Source organism: Dromaius novaehollandiae, chromosome 3, assembly GCF_036370855.1.
Source record: "Dromaius novaehollandiae isolate bDroNov1 chromosome 3, bDroNov1.hap1, whole genome shotgun sequence".
Taxonomy (NCBI): domain Eukaryota; kingdom Metazoa; phylum Chordata; class Aves; order Casuariiformes; family Dromaiidae; genus Dromaius; species Dromaius novaehollandiae.
The window spans coordinates 108,802,652-108,827,728 of NC_088100.1; the positions used below are offsets into that span (position 1 = coordinate 108,802,652).

The window sequence follows — 25,077 nt, forward strand, 5'->3', positions numbered from 1 at the left end:
CTAGTCACCCAAAGCTGGTTTGCGTTTTGCCTGCCCAGGTAAGGGAGGTGCACCAACCGTGCCCTGGGAGCATTCCCTATGCTGCTCTGGAGTTGTGATCTGTCTTTCCAGGAGTGCCGTATCTTGTTTATTTAGGATCCGTCCAATCCCTTTTTCTTTAGAACAGGATGATAGAATATCAAGCAAAAAAACTAATGTGTCTCATCAATGGATAATTAGTGGGAGGGCAATACAAAGATATTTTTCTTGGTCCTGCAGGTTTTCTGATGCTCTAAAACAAGATGTTTTCTTAATGGTACTGTTAAAAAATATTATAAATATATTAAGGGCAACGTAAAGAAGGAGCCAATGCAGAGAGGGAATTTGAAGACCAGGTTGGACTGCCATGATGATCCACCTGGGCTCTGTGTATGCACTTGTGGCAGACAGATGAGTGAACTTAAACATTTCTTGGTACATAAGGTGCAAGCAAACCATAAGCCCGAACAAGCCATCTGTCCCCAGCGGACACAGCACTGAGCTGCTGCGACCCCCGAAATGGTCTCCCTGCGACCACCCGGAACACACCGAGCCTGCGCCGAACCAGGGCACGATCGGGCAGAGACTTTGGGACCTGGACTGTAAATTATTGCCGCTTAGCACAACTTTTATAAAACTTGCTTAGCATGAGTAGCTAAATTTGCTGAAGCCTTAGGCCGTACTCCCTAGTTCAGTGAGAAAGGGCCCCAGTGCTGGTGCAGGCTGGAAAGATAAGGGAGTTACAAGCAGTTTGCATTCCTGTGCTTCACATTCTGGGAGGGAGGATGTCAAGGCTTTGAAGTGAGGCCTGCTTGGGCGCCAGGACCCTGGGAAACAAAGCCTCCTCTCACTGCTGAAACAGTGTTAATTTGGGGGGGGTGGGGGGGTCTGGATTATATCCTCTTCTTCAGGACATTGGAAGATAACACCTACTGGCACTGCTGGGGCAGTGCTAATTGCTGGAACAACACCTGTTTGTCAGGGCCTTGAGAGACAAGGGCGGGACCCAAGGAATCAAAACACATTTGTCAGCAGAAACCACAACAGTAAAGATAAGGGAGAAAAACAGCCTGCCCAGGAACAACGAGGAGACCCAATAAGGAGCAGGAGACTCCAGACCTAAAAATTACTATTGGTCTGAACTACCGCGTGAGGGGTGGGAAACTTAATTTGAAAAAGCTATAATTGCCCAGGGGTTTCTTTGTTCGGGGTCCCTCTTTGGAGGTACCCAACTCGAGCTGTAACTACTGCACGTGTGTCATTACAATTTATTTATTTAATTTGCCTTGATTTGGCTCCGAACTTTTCAGCGGGAACCTAGGGTCGGACCCTGCTCGAGTTGTAATTACTGCATGCGCATCGCTAAAATATACACCCAGAGTGAAGAGCACCAACGGGACGCCGCTGGATCCACGGGTGGTGATATCTCTTTCTCTCTCCCCCTTTCCTCTCTCTCTCTCTCTCTCTCTCTCCTCCCCTTTGCCTTTCCCCACCTTTTCTCCCCACTCCGTGGAAAATAAAGTTGAAAGGTTGTACGATATTTGACCGGTTTTAGCGTCTTAATCTCGTCCTTGGGATCGTAACGAAGCCCCCCCCCAATATTGGATCGGGACACATGCAACCTTTAAACTGGCGCCAGTGTTAATACCTAGAACCTTAATAAAAGCAATACGAAATTACACAACTTTGTAGCCTCACATATGCCTAGGGTCTTTGATAAGATGACTACTTCAAATCTATAATAGCTTGAAGGTCTTTGTCAAACGCTTTGGGGATCAGCCTTTGTTTCCGAAGCTGACTTTATAACTAGAAGGTTTAAATAGAAATATATTTTAAAAAGAAAGCAGAGATTCTGGAACATAGTTCTGTAGAAAACAGTGAGTTATATGGGAAATTATATTGGCAAAATTTTCACAGCTCTTCCCTGATCCTTTCCCATGCTGCTGATCTTTAAACTCTTCTCTTGACTGCTTGTGCTAAAGAACAGGAAAAAAGGAGGTTTTTCAGAAAAGACTAAGTTTCATCTGCACTCATTTAGGTCTTCTGGTAAAAGAAGAAACAAGATGGGATGCTGGTCAAGCACAGTTACTGTATTGTACGTCCCTTTCCACAGAAGTCAGTTGTTACAACGGTACTGTGAAATGTGTTGGGTTAAAATCAAAACAAATTGAAAAACCTCATTGTGTTGGATTCTTATCTTGAATTCCCCAGAACGTTGAGTGTGGATTTTGCAGATCCCTATTAGTGTCGTCCTTGTCAAGGTCCGAGGTGTTTTTCATAAGGGCGATCCTGATTTCTCTCTCTTTGGAAATGCTCTGACCTTTGTTTCCTGGACAGTGGATGATTAGCACTGAGGCTCTAAGGAGCAACTTCACTCCCTACCCACCCTTTCCTTGGATCGGGACAGCGCTCTGCAGAAATTTTGTTCAGATTCTGAAACACATTTTATCTGTTTGAGAGAGATCTAATCTTGCAAAGGCTTCGAAGAGCTCTAAAGCTTCTGCTTATAAGCTTTTCCAATCTTTAATTACTATTATTCCAGTACTGGTAGGATTATTTTTTTTATTATTCTTTTATTCAGAGGTTGAGTTTTTCTAGTTCAGATTACACCTACATGATCTTGTTAGGTCTCTGAGAGATTAAAAGTCCCCTGATCTCAGCTACTGTTTGTATGTATATGTAATTACCCGTACACAGTGATCGAGTCACCTTTCAGCTTCTTCTCAACAAACTGAATACCTTGAGCTTCACTTTGGAAGACTCTATTGAAAGAAGTGCCCTGAAACCCTTTTTTTGCACATTTAGCAATGTGAGAGCAGACACAAGGTGTTCTCATTGTCATAGGTATATACTTCTCTATGTATTCTTTCTAGTTAGCGTGTGTGTGCACACATGTGAAGAGACATAGAACAGACCATCTGCTCACTTGCGGTCACCCTCCCTTTCATGTTATTTTGACATACCTTAGAGTAAGCGAAATCTTACATTCTTTTACGCTGCCTCTTGGAGCTGTCTCTCTGTCCCCAGTGTTGAAGTGATCTTCTCAGGCCTGGAACTGGAATACTGCAAAGCAATTTATTTTAACACAGGAAGTAGTAAGCCATGTCACTCCTTGCTTTTCAGGATTTTTCCCACTGTGGTTTTTAGGAGTTCCCCTGTGGCTGTCAAGGAGATTTCCCCTTTCACTTTCTAGGAGATTTCACTGATGTTTTGAAGGACATTTCCCCCTTGCCTTCTAGGAATTTGCCTATTAACTTTCCAGGAAATTCTCCATTTCACTTACTAGGAATATTCACTGTAGCTTTCTAGGAGATTTCCTCTTTGCTCTCTGGAAATTCCCCCTATTGTTTTCTAGAGGAAGTTTTTCTGTGTTGGAGTCTGGAGCAATGAGGACTTGCCCTTGGTGGAGGAGGATCAGGTTAGGGATCACTTAAGCAAACTGGACATACACAAGTGCCGTGGGCCCTGATGCTATACACACTCGAGTGCTGAGGCAGCTGGCCTATGTCATTGCAAGGCCACTCAGGCTGTATGGCAGAGCTCAGAGGGTTGTGCTCAGTGGTGCAAAGTCTAGTTGGAGGCCTGTAGATAGTGATGTCCTCCAGAGGTCAACACTGGGTCCAGTCCTGTTCAAATTATTCCCCAGTGACCTGGATGAGGGGACAGAGTGCACCCTCAGCAAGTTTGGTGGTGATACAAAACTGGGAGGAGTGGCTTATACACCAGAGGGCTGTGCTGCCATTCAAAGGGACCCATACAGGCTGGAGAGGTGGGCAGAAAGGTCAACGAAGGCAAGTGCAGAGTTCTGCACCTGGGGAGGAACAACCCCATGCACCAATACAGGCTGGGGGCTGGCCTGCTGGGAAGCAGCTCTGCAGAGAAGGACCTGGAGAGCTATTTTGACTTCAAACCTTTATATACAAATTTCTAATATGAAAACAAATTATTAGAACTATTAGAAAAGCAAACAGATTAGTTGGACACTAATCGGAAAATATGTCAGTTCAACATTTTCAGCAGTGAGAAAACGTGACTGAAGCCTTTGGGATGGTTTCATTGTACACTGTCAATTTTGGATGAGAATGGGGCAAGAAAAATTTATGTTGTGACATGAGGAAGGAGAGAGGGAGGAAGCAAAACATTGGTTGTCAGTTGCAAGTGCTGGCTGATGTCTGCAGGGTGAGTCCTGCATGGAGGAAGTGCCGTTCACTTGCTTTTGGGTTGTGGAGAGGCAGGATAAGACCTTTAATGAGCATATTCTTGTCTTTTTCTTTTTTCTTTTTTTTACTTAGAATAACAATTCTAATTGCATTTACAGGATAGAAACATGACATCAGTCTTGGATGAATTTTTCATTAAATTGGGTCTTGTATTGTGGATTTGTTTGTTTTTAGAGGAGAAGCTGGTTTATTTCCAGAATTGAAAACTGCAAAAAGATTCCTTTTTTCTTTTTTAAGTAGTGATACACTGTTTATATTTAAGATTTTCCTGCTGTCATTTTATGGTTGGCTGTATTTGTTACCAATTTCTATCTTTTAGCCTGTATAAATGAAGAAGTTAATTTTCCAGTAAGATAGACCTTCAGGGAAATCTCGTTATGTCTTTAGCTGGATTTGTACACATAAAGCTTTCATGTTTTGCTAAAAGCAGCAGACTGTTTACCTTCTGAGTGGGCTAATTGTGGCTAATCCTTTGTTTTAGGACTGGGAACTTACTGATGAATGAATGCTCTAAAGTGGACTTTATTGCCTTAACTGGCATCTTCAGTGTCAGACTCAAAAAGAAAGAGTTCATGCTTGCTGAATGACAGGTTTGCTTCTGGGTGACGTATTGAAGATTATTTTTCACTTGTAAACCTGTTGGATATATTAGTGGTCTCCTTTAGTAAAAGGTTGTCAATGTATGTTGCCAGTGGTTATGGAATTGATAGGCTGAGGATCTTTTGGGTTTATTATATGTAAACTAATATATAGAGTTGCTTTTCTGTATGTCCTAATTTATTAGCAAGAATTATTGTTGTTGTACTAGAAAAATATCTATAATAAAATGCAGAAATAAATCAATTAAAGGCTACCAGCTTTTTCTAAGAGCTAGTACCTCCTAAAAGGTAACTTGTTTTATGGATGGCTTCTTATTTATTTATTATTTTGTTTTTAAGTCTAATGCCCCCTTATTCTCTTCAAAACTGTGTGAAGGCTTTTGACCTCTGTCTAAATTGTGTATGCTCCATGCGTATTATCATTGAATACAAATTAGAAAAAATAATCTGGTATTCTGAGGTCCTTTAAATGTAAATAAATCAAAACCAGGAGGGGTATTTGCATCACTAGTCTTTAACGAACACAGTATTCCTTGTCAAGTTCTTATTTTTAAACTGAGCTAAGGAAAAGATTAAGTTGTGCACTATGTTGAAATTATCATGAATTCAGTTTCATGCTGATATGCATAAAACAGCATGTGAATGATGTTAAAATACACTCATGTGCTATTGCGACCTGAAATATAAACAAAGCAAGGCTTATGGAGAAAGATAGTAATTTTTTTCCAATGACATTGCTTGTCTAGTAAACAGACAGCCTTTCAGATGTATACATTCTTGCAATAGGATAGTTGAAGTTACAAAGACATCTGTAGTTTTCCATCAGCCATATTTTTAGCAATTAAGGTCACTCACTTTAATAATTTTTCTAGGACTTTGGTTTACATACCAAAAGTAGTAAGCATTTTAGGTGTAGTGACTCTTCAGAGTATAAATTATCTGATTAAACATGCGTATTGTTTTGTTCATATCCATAACCAGTCAAACATCATGGCTGCCATGATAACTTTATTTAGGAGTCTATTCACATTTTACTTTCTAACAGCTAAATAGCTTATTTGCTTAAAGCTGCTTGTGCCAGGCAGCACTTGTGGGGAAACTGCCATTAAAGGAAGGCTGGGTAATGGTAATTAGCCCAGTATCTGAGCGCCTCCGTAGATGAGAGTGGAGGGAGGAAGGGTCCTGAGGATGCAGAGCCCAAAGGTTTTTAGAGAGGAGAAAGTTCATGGCCAGGCTATTCCAGAGGGTGTCACGGAGCTACGACGCAGCTCTGCGTTGCACCTCGATACTGCGAGTCTGAGGCAGGCGCCCCGTGAGCTCGTGTCCGAGGATTCTGAAAGGCTTTGGCCCCGTAAGGAGCGTTGGTCCCGTAAGGAGCGTTGGCCACAGCCTTTGTCCTCGCTTCGGGCCTCTGCCTTCGTACAAGAGACGCATCTTGGTAGGTTTGTTGGTGGCAAAACCCTGAGGAAGGATCAGGATGGCAAAAGGAAGACCTGTCAATAAGTGTATTAATGAAAACTTTCACATATATTTAAAAAAATAATAATTTTTAGATTGGTGTTTAAAACAAGCTTTGAGAAAAATATCAGAGTTGTTCATAAACCCTTACACTGCTGAAGTCCCAATGAGATTAATGAATTGCAGGTGCCTTTGTATGGACCAGGATGTACTGTTGAGAATCAAGCAAAAATGCACTGAAAACATCCTTATGAAATATTTACTGAACACATGCATTGTACTGTTTCTGAAAACACCTGGGTACTGAGTAGACCTTTCTTCAAACTACTCAAATATTTCATTTCTGCATGCTGATTTGTTTTAAGGAACTGCTCTGTTTTAAAGAACACTTTAGCAGTACGGAGAGCTGTATCTGAATAGGTGGGGTTTTTTTTGTTTGTTTGTTTGTTTAATAAAGCTTCCCCAGCGTTGTAGAGAGAGACTTTCTTTGTTGTGCTGACAACAAACCATTCCTATTGCTCCAAGGAGCAGACGGGAACCCTTGTGTCAGGGGTGTGCGGCTGGACCGTGCAAGAAGGAGAGGAAGTCCGCTTTCTGGGTGCGGGAGGGCTTTGCCAGCTCTGCCTAGGGAGTGTTTTCTTCTCCCGTTTGGAGTATTTGAGAGATGGTAACAACTGAAAGCCTATGGGAAACTTCTTTTCCCCTCAGGACCTGGGGTGTTGCTGTCCATTCATTTCACATGGCTGGTTGGAAGCTTATGTGCTTGAGAAGCTTGTCCTTTTGTTAATCGTTTTGCACTAACGGAAGCGTGTGCAGAAGACTGAGGTATCTGGGGGCAGATAGTTCATGTGCTATGTCAAGGCTGACCCTGGAAGAGACTTCCAGGGCAGCTCTTACAAGGCTTGGAGTGTGCTGTCCTGCCATAATGGAAATGCCCAATCCGTATTTGGGGGTGGGGGGTCAGCTGGGGATGGGGGTAGATGAGCAGGGTAGGCACATTTCTAACTGTCTGTTGCTTTAGGATTCTTTGCCTGTATGCCAGCAGGTGTCAGCATGACCTAAGAAACAGAAGCTGACTGCCGTGGATTAAAGCTGTTCTCATTGAAAGTATCCTTCTGTAAAGAAAAATGAGAGTTTGGCAGTGATTGAGATAGTTGTTGTCTACAGAATGTCTGTACTTGTGTGTAAGCGTGGTCCGTATCCTTCTCTGGAAGGATATTTGTTCTGCTCGAAGACTGTGGGATATAAATGTTTTTGCTTATTTTGACGATTGGATGTGCCTTACGTTGTGCAAAATCCTCAGCCTTGCACAGACATGCATGTGGAGTTAGCAGTAACTAGAAGCTACTCCTGGAAGTATTGAACCTGCTAGAAACTTGAGTCTCTTGCTCAGTGTTACAGCGCTTTACACTGCAGTGTTGTGACAGTATTTTCTGTGCTCTGTTTATGGAAAGCTGGAGTTGGGCCTAATGCAGTATTTCTGAGTTACTGCCTTAAAACTCTGCTGCCTTGACTTAAATTTGGCAAATAATGCACAGGAACTTCTTGCAGACTTTGGAATATTCCACGGAGTGCTTTCATGGAAGACTTCTACAGAGCAGCCTTTTCTCGTAACGCTATCCATCCCTCAGGTCTCAAATGAAAACAGAAAAAAAGAATTGTGGTCATTTGTCTTTTTTATTGTTGTCTTTATTATTTTGTACTGAATAAAATCCGAATATCTTGGTTGTCCTTTGTTTACACCAATGTAGAAATAAATAAATTTGGAAGGCAGTGTTAGATGCAGCACTGATATCTGCAAAGTTTACAAGCAGGAGGATATATGTATCAAGTTAACTGGGAATTGAAAACTTTGTCTGACATGCCAGAATTTCTGTGCATAATACAAGTATTTCTGTGTTTTTTTTCCTTAGATAAGTTTAATGCTTAAATAAGTACTGTAACCACTTCTTACTGTTGCCTACATAGACAGGAACATGCCTTTTGAATAAAATCAGAATAAAATTGTACTCAAATGTATTTATTCAGTTAAGTTCTCTTGTAGGGCAGGAGGCTGCCTTTGCTTTAGGTAATCTTTTGAGTACATTTTATTATCCTTCTGCACATGTATATATCTAGCAGTATAAATTAGATTAGGAATATATCTTTCGTTATTGTTTGAGATGCCTTAGTTAATCAGAAGCCAGGCACTGTTCATTGTACAATGGATTTTTTCTGTACAGTGAAAGGTTTGTGATAGCTGGAATAAGTTTTCTTTATGTACCTTTTTGTCTCAGTTGGGTTAGGAGGGTACAAAATAGAAATGTAAAAAAAACCAAAAGCAGTTTTTAATCCTAAAATATATTTACATTTTTATCACTTTGAGTTAATATTTCAGGAATGTTGTTAGATGGAAAACTTCCAATTACTTTCTACAGGGAATTAAATGCTGTACGTTCTTGGATGTTTTAAAATCCTTACTATGCTCTTAAAACTTTGGGATTTCTGTTTTCCTGATGCAAACACAATGAGCAATCAACTGGGTAAAATTCTCTGTCATGCTTTCGTGAAGTCAAGTAGTATTGGGAACAACCTTGTGAAGCACAGCCAAGCCAGTGAACTCTCAAAAAATGTGCAGAATTTCAAAGGAGTTAGTAATATTTCTTAAAAAAAAAAGAAACTGAACAAAAAAGCAAATGTACTAAAATCAATTTTGATATGATAATTCATAGTTCAAAGCTATTCACTGTTTCTACATTAAAAGCATAATTTCCCTTTATTGATATGAGCTGCTATAAAGGGAGTGAGAGAGACATACTTGTGTGGGAAGATTGGAAGGGATTCAAACACAGGAGTTGAAACAAAATTAGGGAAGGAGCAAGAACAGAAAGGAAGACTGGCTTCTTGGAGATGGGTCACTATTCTTGCTCTGCTCTCCACTTCTTCCTTAGGTACTGGGCTAGGTGGTACTGGCCTTTGGCAGGGCCTGGTTAGCCACTGTTACACTGTAGAGTATAAACGTATATCCTAAAGCTGGAGAAAGGGAGAAGAGAGAAGAGGAATAGCAGATCAAGGGTAAATAACAGCAGGAAGGCCAGTGAAGCTAGAGAAGCAGAGGTGTCTGCTTCCCAGGCTGTGCTGAAGCTAATGGCACTGTGCAGTTCTTCATATGCAAAAGCGACTTGGTGAATGTGGGGTAGAGGGGGAAGGAGGGCGATCCCACTAGCTGTGTTTGGATAGCCTTGCCTCTGTGCTTCGAACCTTAAGCACGTTACTCCTAAGAGTACTAAATGGAAACAGAGGGGATTTTTCTTCTACTTTCTGGCTCTTTCTTAACAGCTCATGAAATTTCTCTGTGTTAAAGAGGGTGTAGTGATAAGAAGGAAGTAAAGAATCAAGGACTCTCTGAAAGGGGCGAGAGGTTGCAATGATGGGGCCATTCCTTATTTGTTAGAAAGGATAAAACCAAAAAGTATTACATTTTGGGGGAAGTGTTGGAGCATAGCCAGTGGGCTTCATAAGTTCAGGAGGCCATTGCAACTGTAATGTAGGTAACTGCCTGCTGCAAACTTGTGTTTCAGAGGGAAGAAGGAGGAGAGAAACTTGCTTTTATTGTTGATGCTAGTTTAGTATTGGTGGAATTTACCAAGCCTATCAAAAAATGTTATGGACACATTTTCATTTCTCACCCTTATTTGGGGCTGCTTGAAATCCATGTCACTGATATAAGTACTAATTAGAAATGTTACAGATGATAAGAGGAATTGTATATTTTCAGTTATGTTTCTTTGTTAGAAGTATATTAAGTTAACTGAAATGTGCCTACAAATAGTCACGGTGAAATATGATGTATTATTGATCATAAAAATCAATAAAGAACAATGACCACATTATTTATCTGCAGACTAATGTCTTCTGCCTAAGAGAAATTGTCATGCAGAAGTTCATTAAGTAATCTCACTGCAGAGGCATTGTTTCTGATAGTGTAGTGGTCTGCTGGTTAGGGAATCATCTTGTAGATCAGCACTGCCATAAATGCCAAAAGGTTTATTTTTGCAAGAATAAAAATGCTGAGAATAAAATTGGAGACAATTATCATGCTGAACATGGTTTAGGAAAAGGGATTCAAACATCGATTTCAATAAGGGGCTATGCAGTCCCGCCTCCACTAAGCAGCTGGTCAGAGAGATATTGGAGAGCTATTGCCAATCTCCTCTTTTCCAAGTAGAATATACAACATTTGCAGTATACATTAGGAAACAGAATGTCACAACTTCAGTGATGGGGTGAGTAGAGGAGGCTCCCTCCATAAGTCTTCTCTGGATCTGATCTGTAATCCACCTTCTAAGAGATGCTTCTCAGGGAGGAATGAACATGCAGGAAATAGTAACAGCTTGTGTCAGGGGTCAAATTTTTTTCATTTTCTCTCAAAAGAAAGGGAAAGAAGCAATGAAGTTTTATGGAAAATGGTGCCTGACTTCTCCTCCAAGTCAAACACAGTGGGGGAGTGGAGAGCAGTCCCTCCTCCATGTGACTCTACCTGAAGATGCATGGATTCCCAATGAAGCAAGAGTGACCACAGATTTCACTGAGAACCACTCATCTGACAGAGTTTTTCTCCGCTGGTTTCATGAAGATACAAACCCTGGCAATGAGGCCCTAGAGAGCTCTAGGTGGCCCTACCAAACAGGAGACGAGAAGCTGCTCTCTTGGTCAGTCAAGGACTACAGACTCACTGTGGGAACACGAAGACAGACACCTCCAAGAGGTATCTGAAAAGCAGCCCTTTCTGTGCAGGCGATGAGCAAAGGCCTCAGCTTTGGCATGTGCAACAGTGACAGAGACATGTGAGCTCACCCCAGGAAATTATCTCCTGGATCGTAAGGGCAGCAAACCTGTCCACCATCCACACGATAAGTTGCCTCTCCACAACTCTCTCACCAAGTGCTTTTGCATCAGCACCAGCTCTGTCCCAAAAAGCAGGCGCTGCACAGCCGAGCTCTGAGAATGGGCTGTAACGCTGCCAGGCTTTTTGCCAGGGCAAAGGGCAGAGGACTTGTTAGGAGACTAGTCCTCTCCTAAAGGAGAAGTCCATGCAGGCTAGCACAGCGCAAGGCTTTGCATTAGCTGGCCTTTCTGGTGGCATGCAGTGAGGTGAGTCTTGGAGAACTGGCTTTGGGTAACCTTGTGTTCTTGGACCTGTGCAAGGGACCTGTTTCTCTTGGCCGTGGAACCTGTACATATGCAGAGAGGTTATGATCATGTGCTCCGAGGACTTAGGACTTCTGTCTGGGTGGGAACTGTGTAGGAGGTTCTGGTGAGATTCCCACATGAGGTTTCATTTCAGGTTCCTTCCGCATTCCAGGTTTGCAGAAGTACAGTTCCTGTGCAAGGTAGAGTCAGACTTTGCCGCCACACCTGTACATTTTCCCTGGCAAAAGAAGGGAGAAGGCGGCAGCTCTGAGGAGCAGAGGGACATAAAAGGTAATGTAACGGCTGACTTGAGACAGAGGTTTAGAGGTTTTGGTGCTTTCCTTGTTGGGTGAGGGTTAGAGCCAAGGTAACAGTGTGACACTGGGTATATTAACCAGAAATAGACCAGTGGATATGAGGAAAGTGGCTTATATGAATTCTCACCTATGTACATATTCAGAACAGCACACATCCCAAGCCTACAGCCTTCAGCAGAATGAAAGAAAATATCAAAGAAAGTTATAGTTTCAGATTACTTTTTAAAACTGATCTGATAAACTGCTTAATCAGAAAAAACAGCACTTTCTTAGGAATAAACACAGCATTCTTTTAATGTCTTCTTAAATATCATTGAATGGTAAGTTTAGCAATAATTCTAATTGCTTTGCACAAGTGATCGTCTCTTTTTATTTGCAGTAACTTTTGCATATAATTGTTTTGGGGGTGTGCGTGTTCACAGATGTTTTTAAAATTATAAGCAAATTCATTCTGAGGGCAAGAAATTAGGTACAATTAAGTTCACTTGACAGTGATTCCTGATGCCCTCTCCCCTAAAGAAAGGGGAATACACTTGTCTCTTGTCCACCCACTATCATCTATACATTAATTTCCATCTTAGACACTAAAATATTTTGTCCTGTCTCTAAGGAATGTTGGAAATAATTTGTTTTACATGAAACTTGATAGAGGAAGGTTGTATGTAGTTTATTATAGGCTACGCTATGAATGTTATGGTAATAAGTACTGTGCAATCATTTAGAGCAAATTAGTTTTAATTTTGAGGGGGGAAGTTAAATATAAATGAATTACGATCATAGCAGTGAGAACTTTGTGAGGAGATCATCTGAGCTGTGTACTAACTCCTTTAATTATGTATCCTTAATAAAAATGTTTTTTTTCTGTTCTGTTTGAAGCTGTTGAAAATGGACATTCAGGCATTGTAAAGCTGCTGCTCCAATATGGAGCAAATATTAATGGACATCATTCTTGGTCCGGATGGAAGTCTTTGCACCAAGCTTCTTTTCAGGTAACCTGTAAGTGCATCATATCATTTCCATGTAATTGCTGTATTTTGAATGATAATTTGTAATTTGCATTTTTATGAGGAGATTTTTCCTAAACCACCCTAACAGCCATAAGGCAGTCTAAGTGCTAGTACACCTGGAATACCCTTAAGAGTGCATCTGAAATGACACAAGGTGTTGGGTAGCAGTAATTATTTAAGTATTATAAATATTGGATGTATTTATGAGATTATTTATTATATTTGGGGAGTGAATCTGTTATAAGTTTTTTTTTTTTTTTTTTTTGAGGAAGATTTCTATTTAGTATCTCATCATAAGGAGGTATATGACCTATTTCTAGAATAGAAATATGTTAGCTTAATGGTTGTAATAAACTAATTTAATTTCCATTTTTGTTTATTGAGTAAATGAATAAATGGGAAAAATTAAATTTGTCTAGTTTTTCAGTTTTTATTTAGAATATGGACTATATTGCATCTTTTTGATTTCTGTTGGGAAATTTTGGAAAAAGAGGTTTGGTCGATTCCGCCTTTTTGGTTTTTTTTGTTTAAGGGTAAAATTATGTATTTCAGGGATACACTGAGATAATAAAAATACTCCTGGAGAAAGGAGCAAACAAGGAATGTGAGGATGACTTTGGAATTACACCTTTGTTTGTTGCTGCTCAGTACGGAAAGCTGGAGAGTTTAAGAATGCTTGCGTCCTATGGTAATTGCCATCATTCACTTAGCATCACTGTGTTTAAACTTGCACCAGATGGTCAGCAGATACAATTTTGGTTCTACTTCTGTATTTCATAATTTCATAATTCCACCTTAATTATTTAAATTTTGTTATTTCAGTAATTTCATCTACTTTTCATCAAGAGATACTAAGAAATAGGAGATCAAACCTATGAAGAGGTTAAGGACCAGATTTCACAGTCTTACTAATGACTCTCAATACCACTACATAAGTGGTCTGATTTTGACGACATTACTCTTGTATTAGGATATTGTTCAGGCAAAGTGAAGATACCTCTCTCTGGTCCTAAAGCAACAGCAGTAGTTTCATTCACCTAATCAGCGCTTTGTATGTCTAAGTGCGTGTGTCCTTACAATCAAAATTAAATGCTTAATTCTTAAACCTGAGGGTGCCTTAACCTAACCAGAGAAATCATACTAACTTGTCTATCAATACGTATGGGACAATATCTCAAAAAATGATTGCAAACAAAATATCACCTTTGCCTTTCCTCCAGCATGTTTATCTATTGTTTATCTGCTGTGCTGATCCTTCAGGGAGCTGGAATGGTGCCCCCCAGCTTCATGAGAATGTTCTCTCCTTTTATGACAGGAGAAGAAAATTACACATAAAGCTAATTTGTAGGACTGTATATATAAGCAATGAATGTGATTTATAGTTCTGCTTCTTAACATATTTTTTATTATTAGGACACAAGCTACTGCTAGTAATTTGCAGGATTATGGACCTAACAGTTTGTCAGTAAAGCAAGATCATTGGCATGTTGAATAATGTCAGTGTCATTTTTAGAGAAAGTGTTTTTCCTGTGTAGTATGTTATTTTAGTTCAATTTTATAAGTGCAGCATAGATAACAAATATTTAAGGATTTAATATTTTGCTGCACTGCATTTTTCAGTATTTTGTGATTAACTTAAAAATAGTATGAAAAATATAAAATAATTTGTCTTCATCAGACCCTTGTGCTAATCTAAGGAAAATATACACACAAAACTCAGTTGAGTTTTGAAAATGTTAATTCTTTCCTAAGAGCCGTAAGCCATACTTACAGAACTTAAGAAGGTCATTGGAACACTGTGCTAATATATATAAACATTTACAGTTTAAAAAGTCTGCAGCAAGCTAGTAGGTGTTTTTCATTATTACAATGGAAAACAGTTGCATGGTGAAGTCATTCTGTGAAAAGCAATTACTAATTAATACTAATTTTTTGTTTATTTTGTGCTGTGCCATGGTGGTGATGTATCATATAAAGTATTGGCTTCTTTGTCAGGTGCAAACATCAACTGTCAAGCCAAGGACAAAGCCACTCCCCTGTTGATTGCTGCGCAGGAGGGCCATGCCAAATGCGTGGAGCTGTTGTTATCCGAAGGGGCCGATCCAAATCTCTACTGTAATGAGGAAGAATGGCAGTTGCCTATTCACGCAGCAGCTGAGATGGGCCATAAGAAGTAGGTGATTACAAAACATACTCAAATGAAAGATTCTGGTAATAAAAACCTAACCAAAGAAGAGAATGCTCAGCTTTAAAAGGAGGAAAACTAAGTTGTCAGGCTGGTCTGTAGCTTAGAATTCTTCATTCTCTGTGTGTGTTAAAGGTCTGGTAGTATTCCCAGGGAAGTGAACAATTGTTCTGAATTCAGCATCTCATCCGGGTCTGATCCATTTCCTAATCAGTTTAGAGGGGTTTCCAGAAAGGAAGCAACTACTGAATCGGAGACAATTCACATAGTATAGGCATATTACTTAAGGCATATTACATAAAGGCATATTAGTTTTTCATGTTAAAATATAAATAACAATAGCATATGCTTCATATGTGGCTTGAACGGCTCCTGATTAGCATTATAGTCCTGCCACGAAGCGGCAGAAGGAACCATACGCAAATAATGAATGAGCTGAACCAGCCAGAAAATCAAAGCCACAAAACAGCTCTTGTAATCCTTGCAAAATGCATTTGTAGCTCTGTCCAGTGCCAATGAAATAAGTGGCTTTTGCCACTTGGCAGAAGACCAAGGGCGGAAAGAAATTCCCGGAGTGGCAGGCCCCCTCGGAGAAGCATCCCTCAGGAACCCTATGGTTTGCACGTGTGCGTCAGCCCTTAGAAGCAAAGGTATTAAAGGAAGGGTACCGAGTGCAAAGTTATTAGTGCAGATGCTTGATCCTGAATCATTAGCCCAAGGATTGTTGTTGAAGCCGATTGTTGTGTGTGTCAAACTGAGGCTTCTCCCCAGCTGATGAGGAGGTCAGACTGTGGTAGTAGATATGGAGAGCTGTTTTTTTCCTCAGCTTTCTGAGAAGTGAAAGGTGGGTTGGCAGAGTTGTCAGTACTAGAAATGTCTTTAAATCAAACGTGCCTTCGTGGCTTTTGCAACGCTACATAGCTTGCAATCTCTGAGCGGCATCAATAACTGCTGCTGGCAAAGGAACCAGTGTTTGCCCACTGATCCCTGTTAGCTGGGAAGGATGTGGGTCAAAGGCGTGAGTTGTGAGACAGAGCAATTTTTCTGCTTCAGGCTCTCGGTGAGTGCTGTTGAGCAGAAGTGAATATTCATTTTTGTGTGCAACTCGCATGTTTGGTTTACTTCCAAACTTCACAGGTCTAAATGAGCACTGCAAGCACGCTGTGTTGCTGTCAAAGGGACTGTTGGATAACCTGAAGGAGCCACCTCTGGTTTGGTTAGAGTACGTTTGTTGCTAACCTGCTCAGAATTCGGAGGCATTTAAGGCTGTGTGCAGCAATATCATTTTTCCAGCCAGTCTCTGATGAAAATCAATGGCAAAGCCGGCTGTGTTTGTTGTGATCAGACGTGTGAAATGATGAATGCTGTTCTCTTAAGCAAACGCCGCAGAGGAAAAAAGTAGGTAGGCTTTTCTTCCTAAGTGGCAATGAGCTTAGGAGAAATGACCAGAAAATTAAAATGTAACTGTTTGATAAGACCTCACAAATAAACAGTGATTTTAAATATTTGCAGCATACTGGAGTTGCTCATACCACTTACTGATCGGCTCTGTGACAGAGGAAAAGACAAAGTGAGCCCCGTGTACTCGGCGATTTATGGCGGTAACAAGGAGTGCTTGGAAGTGTTACTTCAGCAAGGCTACAGCGCAGATGCTCAAAAGTGCCTCCCCTTTGGCTGCAGATCACCCATGTGCATGGTTTTCCAAAAAGAGTATGTACACCTCTTATATTTTGAAGCTATTCACAACCGTGTTGGCACGTATTTGTTTCCCTTTTCTAACTACGCAGAGTTGCCCTGCCCTCCTTCCTCCACTCTTGAGATGACAGGGTTAAACCTGAAGTACCTGAGGGACGTGCGGGGTTTGGGTCACAAGCGTGAACGAAAGAGCCTTGCTCCAAGCTCCTTTGGGAAGCCCGGCCCTTTGAAGAGGAGTCTTGTAGAACATAATCGTAGTCTAGTTTTCTTGCTTTCAAAAGGCCTTATCAACCCATCTCTGTCTTCTGGGAACTTGACTTGATGCTGTAATTGAATCAAACAGACTCTTAATTAGCTAGATTCTTTTCAGTGAGGTTGAGTTATTAGAAAATACTGATTTCCTTTCTGTATGCCAGTGTTGTGCATGAAAACAGAGCTCCATAAGTTTCAGACTGCCTTTTATAACTTAAAGCCCCCTCCCAGGTGTGTTCATACCTGCCTTGTTTAATTATTCTTGGAACAGGACTACCATGCCATGACAACAGAACTATTGGCTCAACACAATAACTGTAATGAGCCCTTGAAAATTGAATGATAGATCCTTTTAGATCATGGCCCATGTCATTTTATGCATGGTATGTGATAATGCACTTATAGTTGTAGAGGAAAAACTATAAAATATAAAAACCTTACTCATAAATACACATATACACATATGGTGGTTCAGCGTGCCGCCCTCATGTCCTTATTGTTGACTTTTTCTTTAGGAATAAAGTTGCTCATTCCTAATGCTGTAGGAATTAATTCATGGAGAAGTACAGTATTATTCTAAAAAAATCTAGATGTTAATATCTCTGAGCTTTCCTTGTCCTCCTCTCAAACTAGTTTGATGCATAAAATATTATTCAATGGACTAAATACTAACACAGCTCTGATCATGATGGAGGATCAAATCTTTTTGGATGTTTTGAGTTTTGCATACTGTAAAGAGCTAAAATGTCAATATGTTTATAGATTTTAGTTGAGACTTGAGTGCACTTACCTGATACTACTTTATGCCTTAGAACAACAGAGACATTGAGAACCTTCATGTGGTTGAAAATATATTTGAAAAAAACATTTTTTTGTCCTCAGCTAATTGCTGTCTTTAATTTAATATTTTGCTAGAATGAAAGTTAGTTCCTCCTTTATAGACAGTCCTCCTCATGAATACTGTGCAAAGTAATGCTATGTGGCTAGTGTGCTTCCATTAGGAAAATACTTTCATTAGATTCTAGACAGATTCTAACAGAACGTTTTATGCACATGGATCAAAATTTGATGCTCGTGTGCTGCCATTTAAGTTCATGAGTTTTTGGTAGCAGTCAGTATAGTTCATCCCCCATTTAAAAAAAAAAAAACAATCAAACAAAAAGCAGCTATCCAGTGGATCCAAAAGCATAGTTCTTAGGGCTACCATACATCTTTGAATCCTGATTTCATTTTCTCATTCTTGTGGTGTTTTCCATGTGACCTGCTCTGATTTCCTTTATTTAAGGAATATACACCAAATTAAGCAACATTTTAACAGTTCTCAGATTCACGAAGATTAGCTGTTAATCTTTTTAGCTAAAATACTAGCATTTAAAGTGTGTACCTCTGTGACCTGATTCCTACAACCAGTTGAGGCTTGAGCACAGTAGACAGTTGTAGAGGCTATTTGAGAAATCTCTTTGAATGGGAAGAGCCTGTTCTCCATTAAAAATGGTAGTCTTGAGGTGGTATACTTTTTTCCCCTGAGAAAAGTTGTTGGAAGAATTAATGTGGCTGGGATATTCTTCACTGAAGTTATCAATCACCTTTGAACATTTGTTTGAAGATGTAGATATGGGGTATGTATTGATCTCAAATGTTAAAGGATACATAAAGCCCTTGTAAATAGGTATGTTTGAATATATACGTTCGTAATGTGAACACATTTCACTCATAAATATTCTTGAACTACATGCTAGTAATTAATAGGATAGCACATTCTTACGGTGGCTTTGGAAATTTTTTAAAACTTCACTGAGTGTGTGCCATCAACCTAGGAATCGTACCAGAATTTTAATAAATAACCTGCCAGTTTCATAACTTTCCAAAAGGGAAAAAACTGCAGCAATAGTAATCCTACTTCAGCTAAAAGGGCTTATTTCAAGGGAGGAAATCAGCAAGGACATGATGTGTTTTTGTTTTTGTTTTTGTTTTTGTTTTTTTTTAAATAGTGAAGCATGTCCCTGTGACTGTGCCTATTATAGCCTAATGTTTCTGTGGTTGGGCTGCAAATGATTTTCAATTGCTTTAGGCAGGAACTCATCCAGATCCCAAACTGCGCATGTGAAATCACACATCTGGATAATAGGCAGGATATGCTCTACCATGTCTCCTATAAATTATGTATAAGGTTTGCAATGAAGCAGTGCCTAGGGTTTATTATTACTGATTTTCATTGCAAACTCCTAGAAAGTGCCTTTAAAAATCCTTGGACATCATGTTCTCTCCCATTCTTAGTATGTGATAAAATAACTAGGAAAGGAAGCAGACCTGATAACTGTACTAAAAATGTGCTATAAATGAGTCAAGTAGCTTCAAAATCACTTCATAGAAGTGATGTGCAATCAAATTATTAACTAAAAAGGAATATGCAAATTGTTGGTCATAATCTCATTCATTATAATATTAATATAGAATAATCAACAAAATGTTGAAATACGACTTATCACTAATTGCAATGAGGGCAAAAAAAAACAAATTACTTTGACAATATCTTTATAACTTTAAATGAAAACAAAGCAATCTGAGTTACTATGGGAGCTGGAATGGACTATGGGGATTCAGTGGTCTTATGAACACATACGTGTCTTTTTAGTCTGAAGGCTTGATTAAAATGGAGGGTAGAAATTGTACTTAATATTGTGAGCTCTTGCTTGACAGCTCTGGAGCGTATAAACACTGTCACTTTTATTGCATCCTGCAAAACATATTATAGTAAAGCATTTTTGCATCTAAAATAAGCACTTCAAAATGTTTGTAATAGTTCTGTGGGTTGCAGAGCCTCCCACAAATACAGCTGAACGCAAACCCCAGGAATGTTCCCAATATTAGGACAGTCCCTGACTTCTGAGATGCAGCGTTTTGATATTTTCACCTACTTTTTAAGGTGAAATCTATCCAAGTAGGCATTGTGTTTTCCATTCAAAATAAGCCTGCAGCAGGTTAGCATTGTGGTAATATACAAATGTAAATGGTGACTCTGGGTTGTTTCTCTTACTGATGAGCGAAAAGGCTTGCTTTAAAGAGCTGGAAGTTTGTGCAGCTCCACCTCACTGCTGTCCCACTGGGTCACCAGATGAGCGTCGCTCAGTAGCAGCACAGAGGCAAAGAACTGAAAGAGCAGGACATCTCCTCGAGTCGTCCGTGGGGAGCCGCTTGAAACAGCGCAGAGGTGACTGTGCTGTTTCCCCAGCTGCCTATGCTTGTCCTCTCCGTGACTGGTGTGCCACATTTTGTTGTGCTACACTGCCCCAGCAGCTCTTCTCACAAAACTTATTTAGATAAAGTTCATGATTAATGGTCTTCAGCTGCTTCTGTTAGCACAGATTTTTCAGGGTGGGGAGGAAAAGAGCAAATGTGTTGAGTGTAAGCACTGGGGACTCCTAAAGGAGTTTGGTAGCAGAAATTTGCTGTGCAATGGTTGTCCAATTTGTTGCTGTCCAATTGGACAACCAGTTGGTTGGTGTCCACTGACTTAGTAGAAGGCAAATGGCAGAGGTTTTCTGTGACGTGCTAACCAGATGTGCTGTTCTTTGTGTGCTGTTTATAGGTTTTTTGATTTAATCGATATTCTCCTGAAATATGGGATCACCCTCCTTGGGATTAATTTAGGATATTGCTTGTACCATGGGAAGTTTACTTTGTTCCGACGCTTCTTGAAGTTGGGCTGTTGGTTGCCTTCTGCGGACCAGTTGTCGGAGTTTGTGAGTTATGCAATTAAAGCACACGAGCAGTACAAGGAATGGCTGCCTTATCTACTGCTGGCTGGTTTTAATCCATTGAATTTACTCTGCAAGTTGTGGTAAGAAGATAATATTATCTTGGGTTTTTTTGTTTTTTTTTTAGCTAGTGTCTACTAATTGGCAAACCTGTTGCTGGCCTTGTTTAACAAGGGCTTTCAAAGGATAGTCCATGGTAATTAGTTGCCATGATCCAGAGCAGAGAAGGTCATGGAAGGTCTGAAGTGAAAGATTCATGGGGAAAGGCTGGAGTCAGTAAAACCAATTTCCTTCCCAGTTTGAGGAAGAAAGCCAGAGTGAGAACTGTTTTCTCACTACCCTGGAAAAGGACGTCCTTATCCATTTTGACACCAAACATCTCTTATTAGCCCCCAAATTTTGTTTAAACTTGAGCATACATGTACAGCACAGTAGTTGTAAGAGGCATTTCAAGTGCTAGGAAAGAGGTGAGAAGAGATGAGAAGCAAATGTAAGGTGAAGCTGGGCCAAGGTTAGGAGGGGAGGAACTGGATGCAGCTAGAGATTGTGCAAAAAGAAGATAATGTGGCAAAAATACTGGTCTGAATTTTGTATTATTCTACACATAAATAAGTGCTTGGCGATTGTTTTATGCTGACTAGGATTACACTCCAGAATAGCAGAAGTATTTTCTTCTGTTTTTTGGCGATCCATGAAAAAGATGCTTAGACTTGCTTCCGTATTTATGAGCTTTTAACAGAATGTTTTGAGATATGTAACCTTGTTATGCGTATTAGTTAACAATATGAAAGGAGTAGGAGGTAGGAGTTGAAGATTTACTTAGCTGTAAGTATTGATTTCTGTTTCAGAAACTGTTCAGATAGCATAGCTAATTTGTTATGCTATTTGTATGTTAACTGTATTCCTTTTTGGTTTAGTGGAGTTCCGTTATTCATTAACATCCATGGCTTTCTAAACAGTAGTTAGAGCATACTTAAGGCTGATATATCTGTGATTCTGTAGATCATTTTGTATGTAGAGGACTGAGTGGGATTGGAAGAGTAAACATACTGTAAAATTGCAATTCATTAAGCAGACCAATCTTGCTATTTGTTTTTATCATATCTAATGCTTTTTAATATTTTGTGTAATACACAGTGCTGTTAGAAAGAATGCTTGCTTTGTTTAAATGTCTGTTTTTTAAAATAGTGCTTATCACATCATAATCTACAAGATTGAAGTTAAATTTATAAAAACATCAATATTAACTATTTCCTCCTGGAAAATAACAAGAAAATAATAGCAAATTGCATTTGTGCATATTGTTGATTGTCTCTGACTCATTGTGCACAACAGTTGTATAATCACATACTGGTTAATCTAGTGCATTGACAATTCTAATTACTAGTGGCAAAGCAAAATCATCAGTCTGTTAAAGAAAGCTAAGCAACCAGAAATCTCTCCTCTGTGTTTTTCAGTAAATGTAGAAATGCAGTCAAATATGACGTCTCTTAATGTTGAAAAACGAAATAATAACTTAAATCCTTTCTAGTTTTTTTTTATTTTTTAAAATAACCTTTGGCATCAGTCTCTTAAGAAGCAGGCATACTAAAAACTCTTACTGTGCTATTTTGCTGTGTTTAGAGCTTTTAGTTTTCCATTCAGATGAAATTTCAGGAGGGTATGGATCTAGCTAGGAAGTTATTCTGTGAAATTGCATGGCTTTTCATCATACGTAATACCAAAACAGTTACTTTTACCTGCTGTGCTGCCCATTTACCCAGTTAAGCTGCTGTTAAAAGTTCTTCAGACATTGTAAAGATTTGAAATGTAAATCGTACTGATTTCTGAATATGCACAAATGCAGTTTCTGGGAAAAGGAGCATTTGAAACACTTGTGAATTCTATGTTGATTTAAAAAAAAATAAAATAAAAGTAGCTATATATACATGGTATGACTTTTTCTTCAGATATGATGGAAAAGCTTATAATGCCCTGGTAAGAAGAGACCTCAATAAAATTTAGACGGAAATGGGACAAGAAATTAATAGAGAGGAGAGTTCTGCCTATTACTGAGGCTTATAAATTTTAGAGCAGTCTAACTGTTCCAGTCTAACTTCTAAAAAGTAGCGGGGGAAGATATAATTGCATTAGGAAAGGGTTATGCTTTCAAAATTACTTTGGATTTCTCTCTGGTGGTTTTCTGTTCCTGTGCCTAAGATGTAGATGGTTAAGGATTTGTTAGAAATAATGAAGCATTCTATATATTTTCGCCATTATAGTTTTATGCTATTGTGCAAAATCATATAATTTATGGGATTTTTTTTTTTATGTAGGATTTATTCCGTCAGTGAGGATGCCCTAAATTTTGTTCTGGAGTTCACGAACTGGAAGAGACTTCCTCCAGCTGTAGAAGGAAACCTTTCAGACTACAAGGAGAGCTCCGCTTGGATTCCAAAAAGTCATTTTGGTAAGCAACACGATTAGAGAAAAAAAAGCTGTTTTTACACAGGTATACCATTTCCCAGGATGTAAGTGGCATGATGCATGATGGCAACAGAAGGTGAAATAGTCAATAGAAATTGCATGTTCAGATATGGGGGAGCAGGCATAGTAGTTAGAGAAAAAATATATATATTTGAATGAATCTTACCCATTGTATTGTTCAGTTCATCATGTGCATGTTTCAAGCAGGTATTTTTAATATGGACTAACATCTCCACTTCAAGTTCATGTGTGCGCCATATTAAATGCTATGCAAAGTAACTGAGAGACTCTTTTAAGAGCCCCCATAAGGTTGAAGGCAACAGGATTGTGCCATTATAAACAAGTCTGTGCAAATGTGCATATGAACACATGCTCTAAGTGCAATTCTAAGAGCTTTGATGGGGTGAGGAACTGGAAGACTGTGGACTGGCCTTGCTCTTTAGTTTTTATTTTTTATAATCAACTGTTATGATATAAATAATATAAATAACTGGTATAAGACAGCTGTTATGGAAGTGTTCTAGAAGCTGAAGGAATTTAGATGGAACATTTGTACTCTCAAGTGTGGAAAAGCAAATTTAGGGCAGTGAATGTAAATTAGTACTGCACCTTCCTAAAATGATTTGTTGAGCTTCTTGGAAAGCTTAAGGGAAGGTGATGAATATTATTTGATTACATTTTCTTAACAATATCCCACTGACTTTGTTTATTAGTTTTTGAATTTGATTTATATTTCCAATAAAGTGTCTATCCTGCTCTGTTGTGACCATTTGACAGTAATTAAAATATAAACCATATGAATTATCATGATAAATATCTACAGATCTAGCAGTTTGTCATTCCTGTAATCAAAATGTGGTCAGCCAAAAAAAACCCAATAAGTGATGGTCTGTGAGCACCTGTTTGCCATGTTCACCCTCCAGAAAAGCAACCATAACATATAGACTTTGCAACATGACCTATGTATTATGTTATTGAGAAATTATGTTCAAATGTCTTTGTTATTGACTCAATTTTAAATAAAATCTTCTTTGAAGAGGGCTGTAGTATTTTTTTTTAAATGCCTACATTGTGTTAATGTTATTTAATACGACTTTCTTAGGAATATTATATTTAATACTAAGTAGCATATCTTTTTGGGAGTGAATAAAGGTTTTACTTGGGAAAATTTCTTTTCCTTTGCCATTGGTAAGTATACTTGTGTTGTAAGAGTGGCTAAGGTCCTTGTACTCAATTTTTCTCTGCTATTTGAAGTAAAAATCTAACTCAGTATGTGATACAGGACAATTAACTGTTATGAATACATGTATCCTAAATTTAGTTTAGGACAAAGTAATGTGGTAGATGTGTCATTGTTTTTGCAGACGTGTTAAGAAACATTTGAAGAGTAAGGCTTCCACTTGAAGACAAGAAAACAATTCTTACTCTGAAAGTGATCGAACACTGGAACAGGTTGCCCGGGGAGGTTGTGGAGTCTCCATCCTTTTGGAGATGTTCCAAACCTGGCTGAATCTATGTCCAGCTGAGCAACCTGCTCTAGGTGACCCTGCTTGAGCAGGGGTGGGGTTGGACCAGATGATCTCCAGAGGTCCCTTCCAACCCCAGCAGTTATATACATCGATTTTGCTTTATGTGCAAGTCCTTCTCTTTGCTAGCTAAAAGCCATGAGACAGATCTGCAGTTAACAAAAACAAAACAAAACAAAGTGTTCTATGAGAAGCAAATATGTGGTGGACAGCAGCTACGCCCCATGTTTTGGGGAACTTTCCTTGGTAGTCCTATTGAAATTATAGCGGACAAGCAGCTACATTCTTGCACAGTGACCAACTTGTAACCAAAGAAGTAACCAGACATAAAGAGAGAAGGCAGAGAAGAGAGGAAAAAAAGAAAGTCAAAAGTTCTCGCTTTTTCATTCTTTCAGCCAACAGCA

At 39.3% G+C, this 25,077-nt stretch overlaps 1 protein-coding gene across 3 annotated transcripts in view; it reads left to right on the forward strand.

Annotated features, from left to right (window-relative positions):
* The first annotated feature begins 7,268 nt into the window (after nucleotides 1-7,268).
* Nucleotides 7,269-25,077, forward strand: part of LOC135327939 (ankyrin repeat and SOCS box protein 3-like) — a 29,117-nt gene continuing 11,308 nt past the window's right edge. The window contains exons 1-7 of one of the 3 annotated variants that reach the window (XR_010388590.1): nucleotides 10,200-11,758; nucleotides 12,661-12,773; nucleotides 13,344-13,479; nucleotides 14,787-14,964; nucleotides 16,489-16,686; nucleotides 20,513-20,764; nucleotides 22,997-23,130. Coding sequence is in view for 1 of the 3 variants with exons in the window: in XM_064509765.1 (XP_064365835.1) it covers nucleotides 11,605-11,758; nucleotides 12,661-12,773; nucleotides 13,344-13,479; nucleotides 14,787-14,964; nucleotides 16,489-16,686; nucleotides 20,513-20,764; nucleotides 22,997-23,130 (1,165 nt within the window). In the remaining 2 variants the exon portion in view is untranslated. Of the gene's footprint in view, nucleotides 11,759-12,660; nucleotides 12,774-13,343; nucleotides 13,480-14,786; nucleotides 14,965-16,488; nucleotides 16,687-20,512; nucleotides 20,765-22,996; nucleotides 23,131-25,077 lie in introns of all 3 variants that reach the window. The other 2 variants (XM_064509765.1, XR_010388591.1) reach the window with 2 other exon arrangements.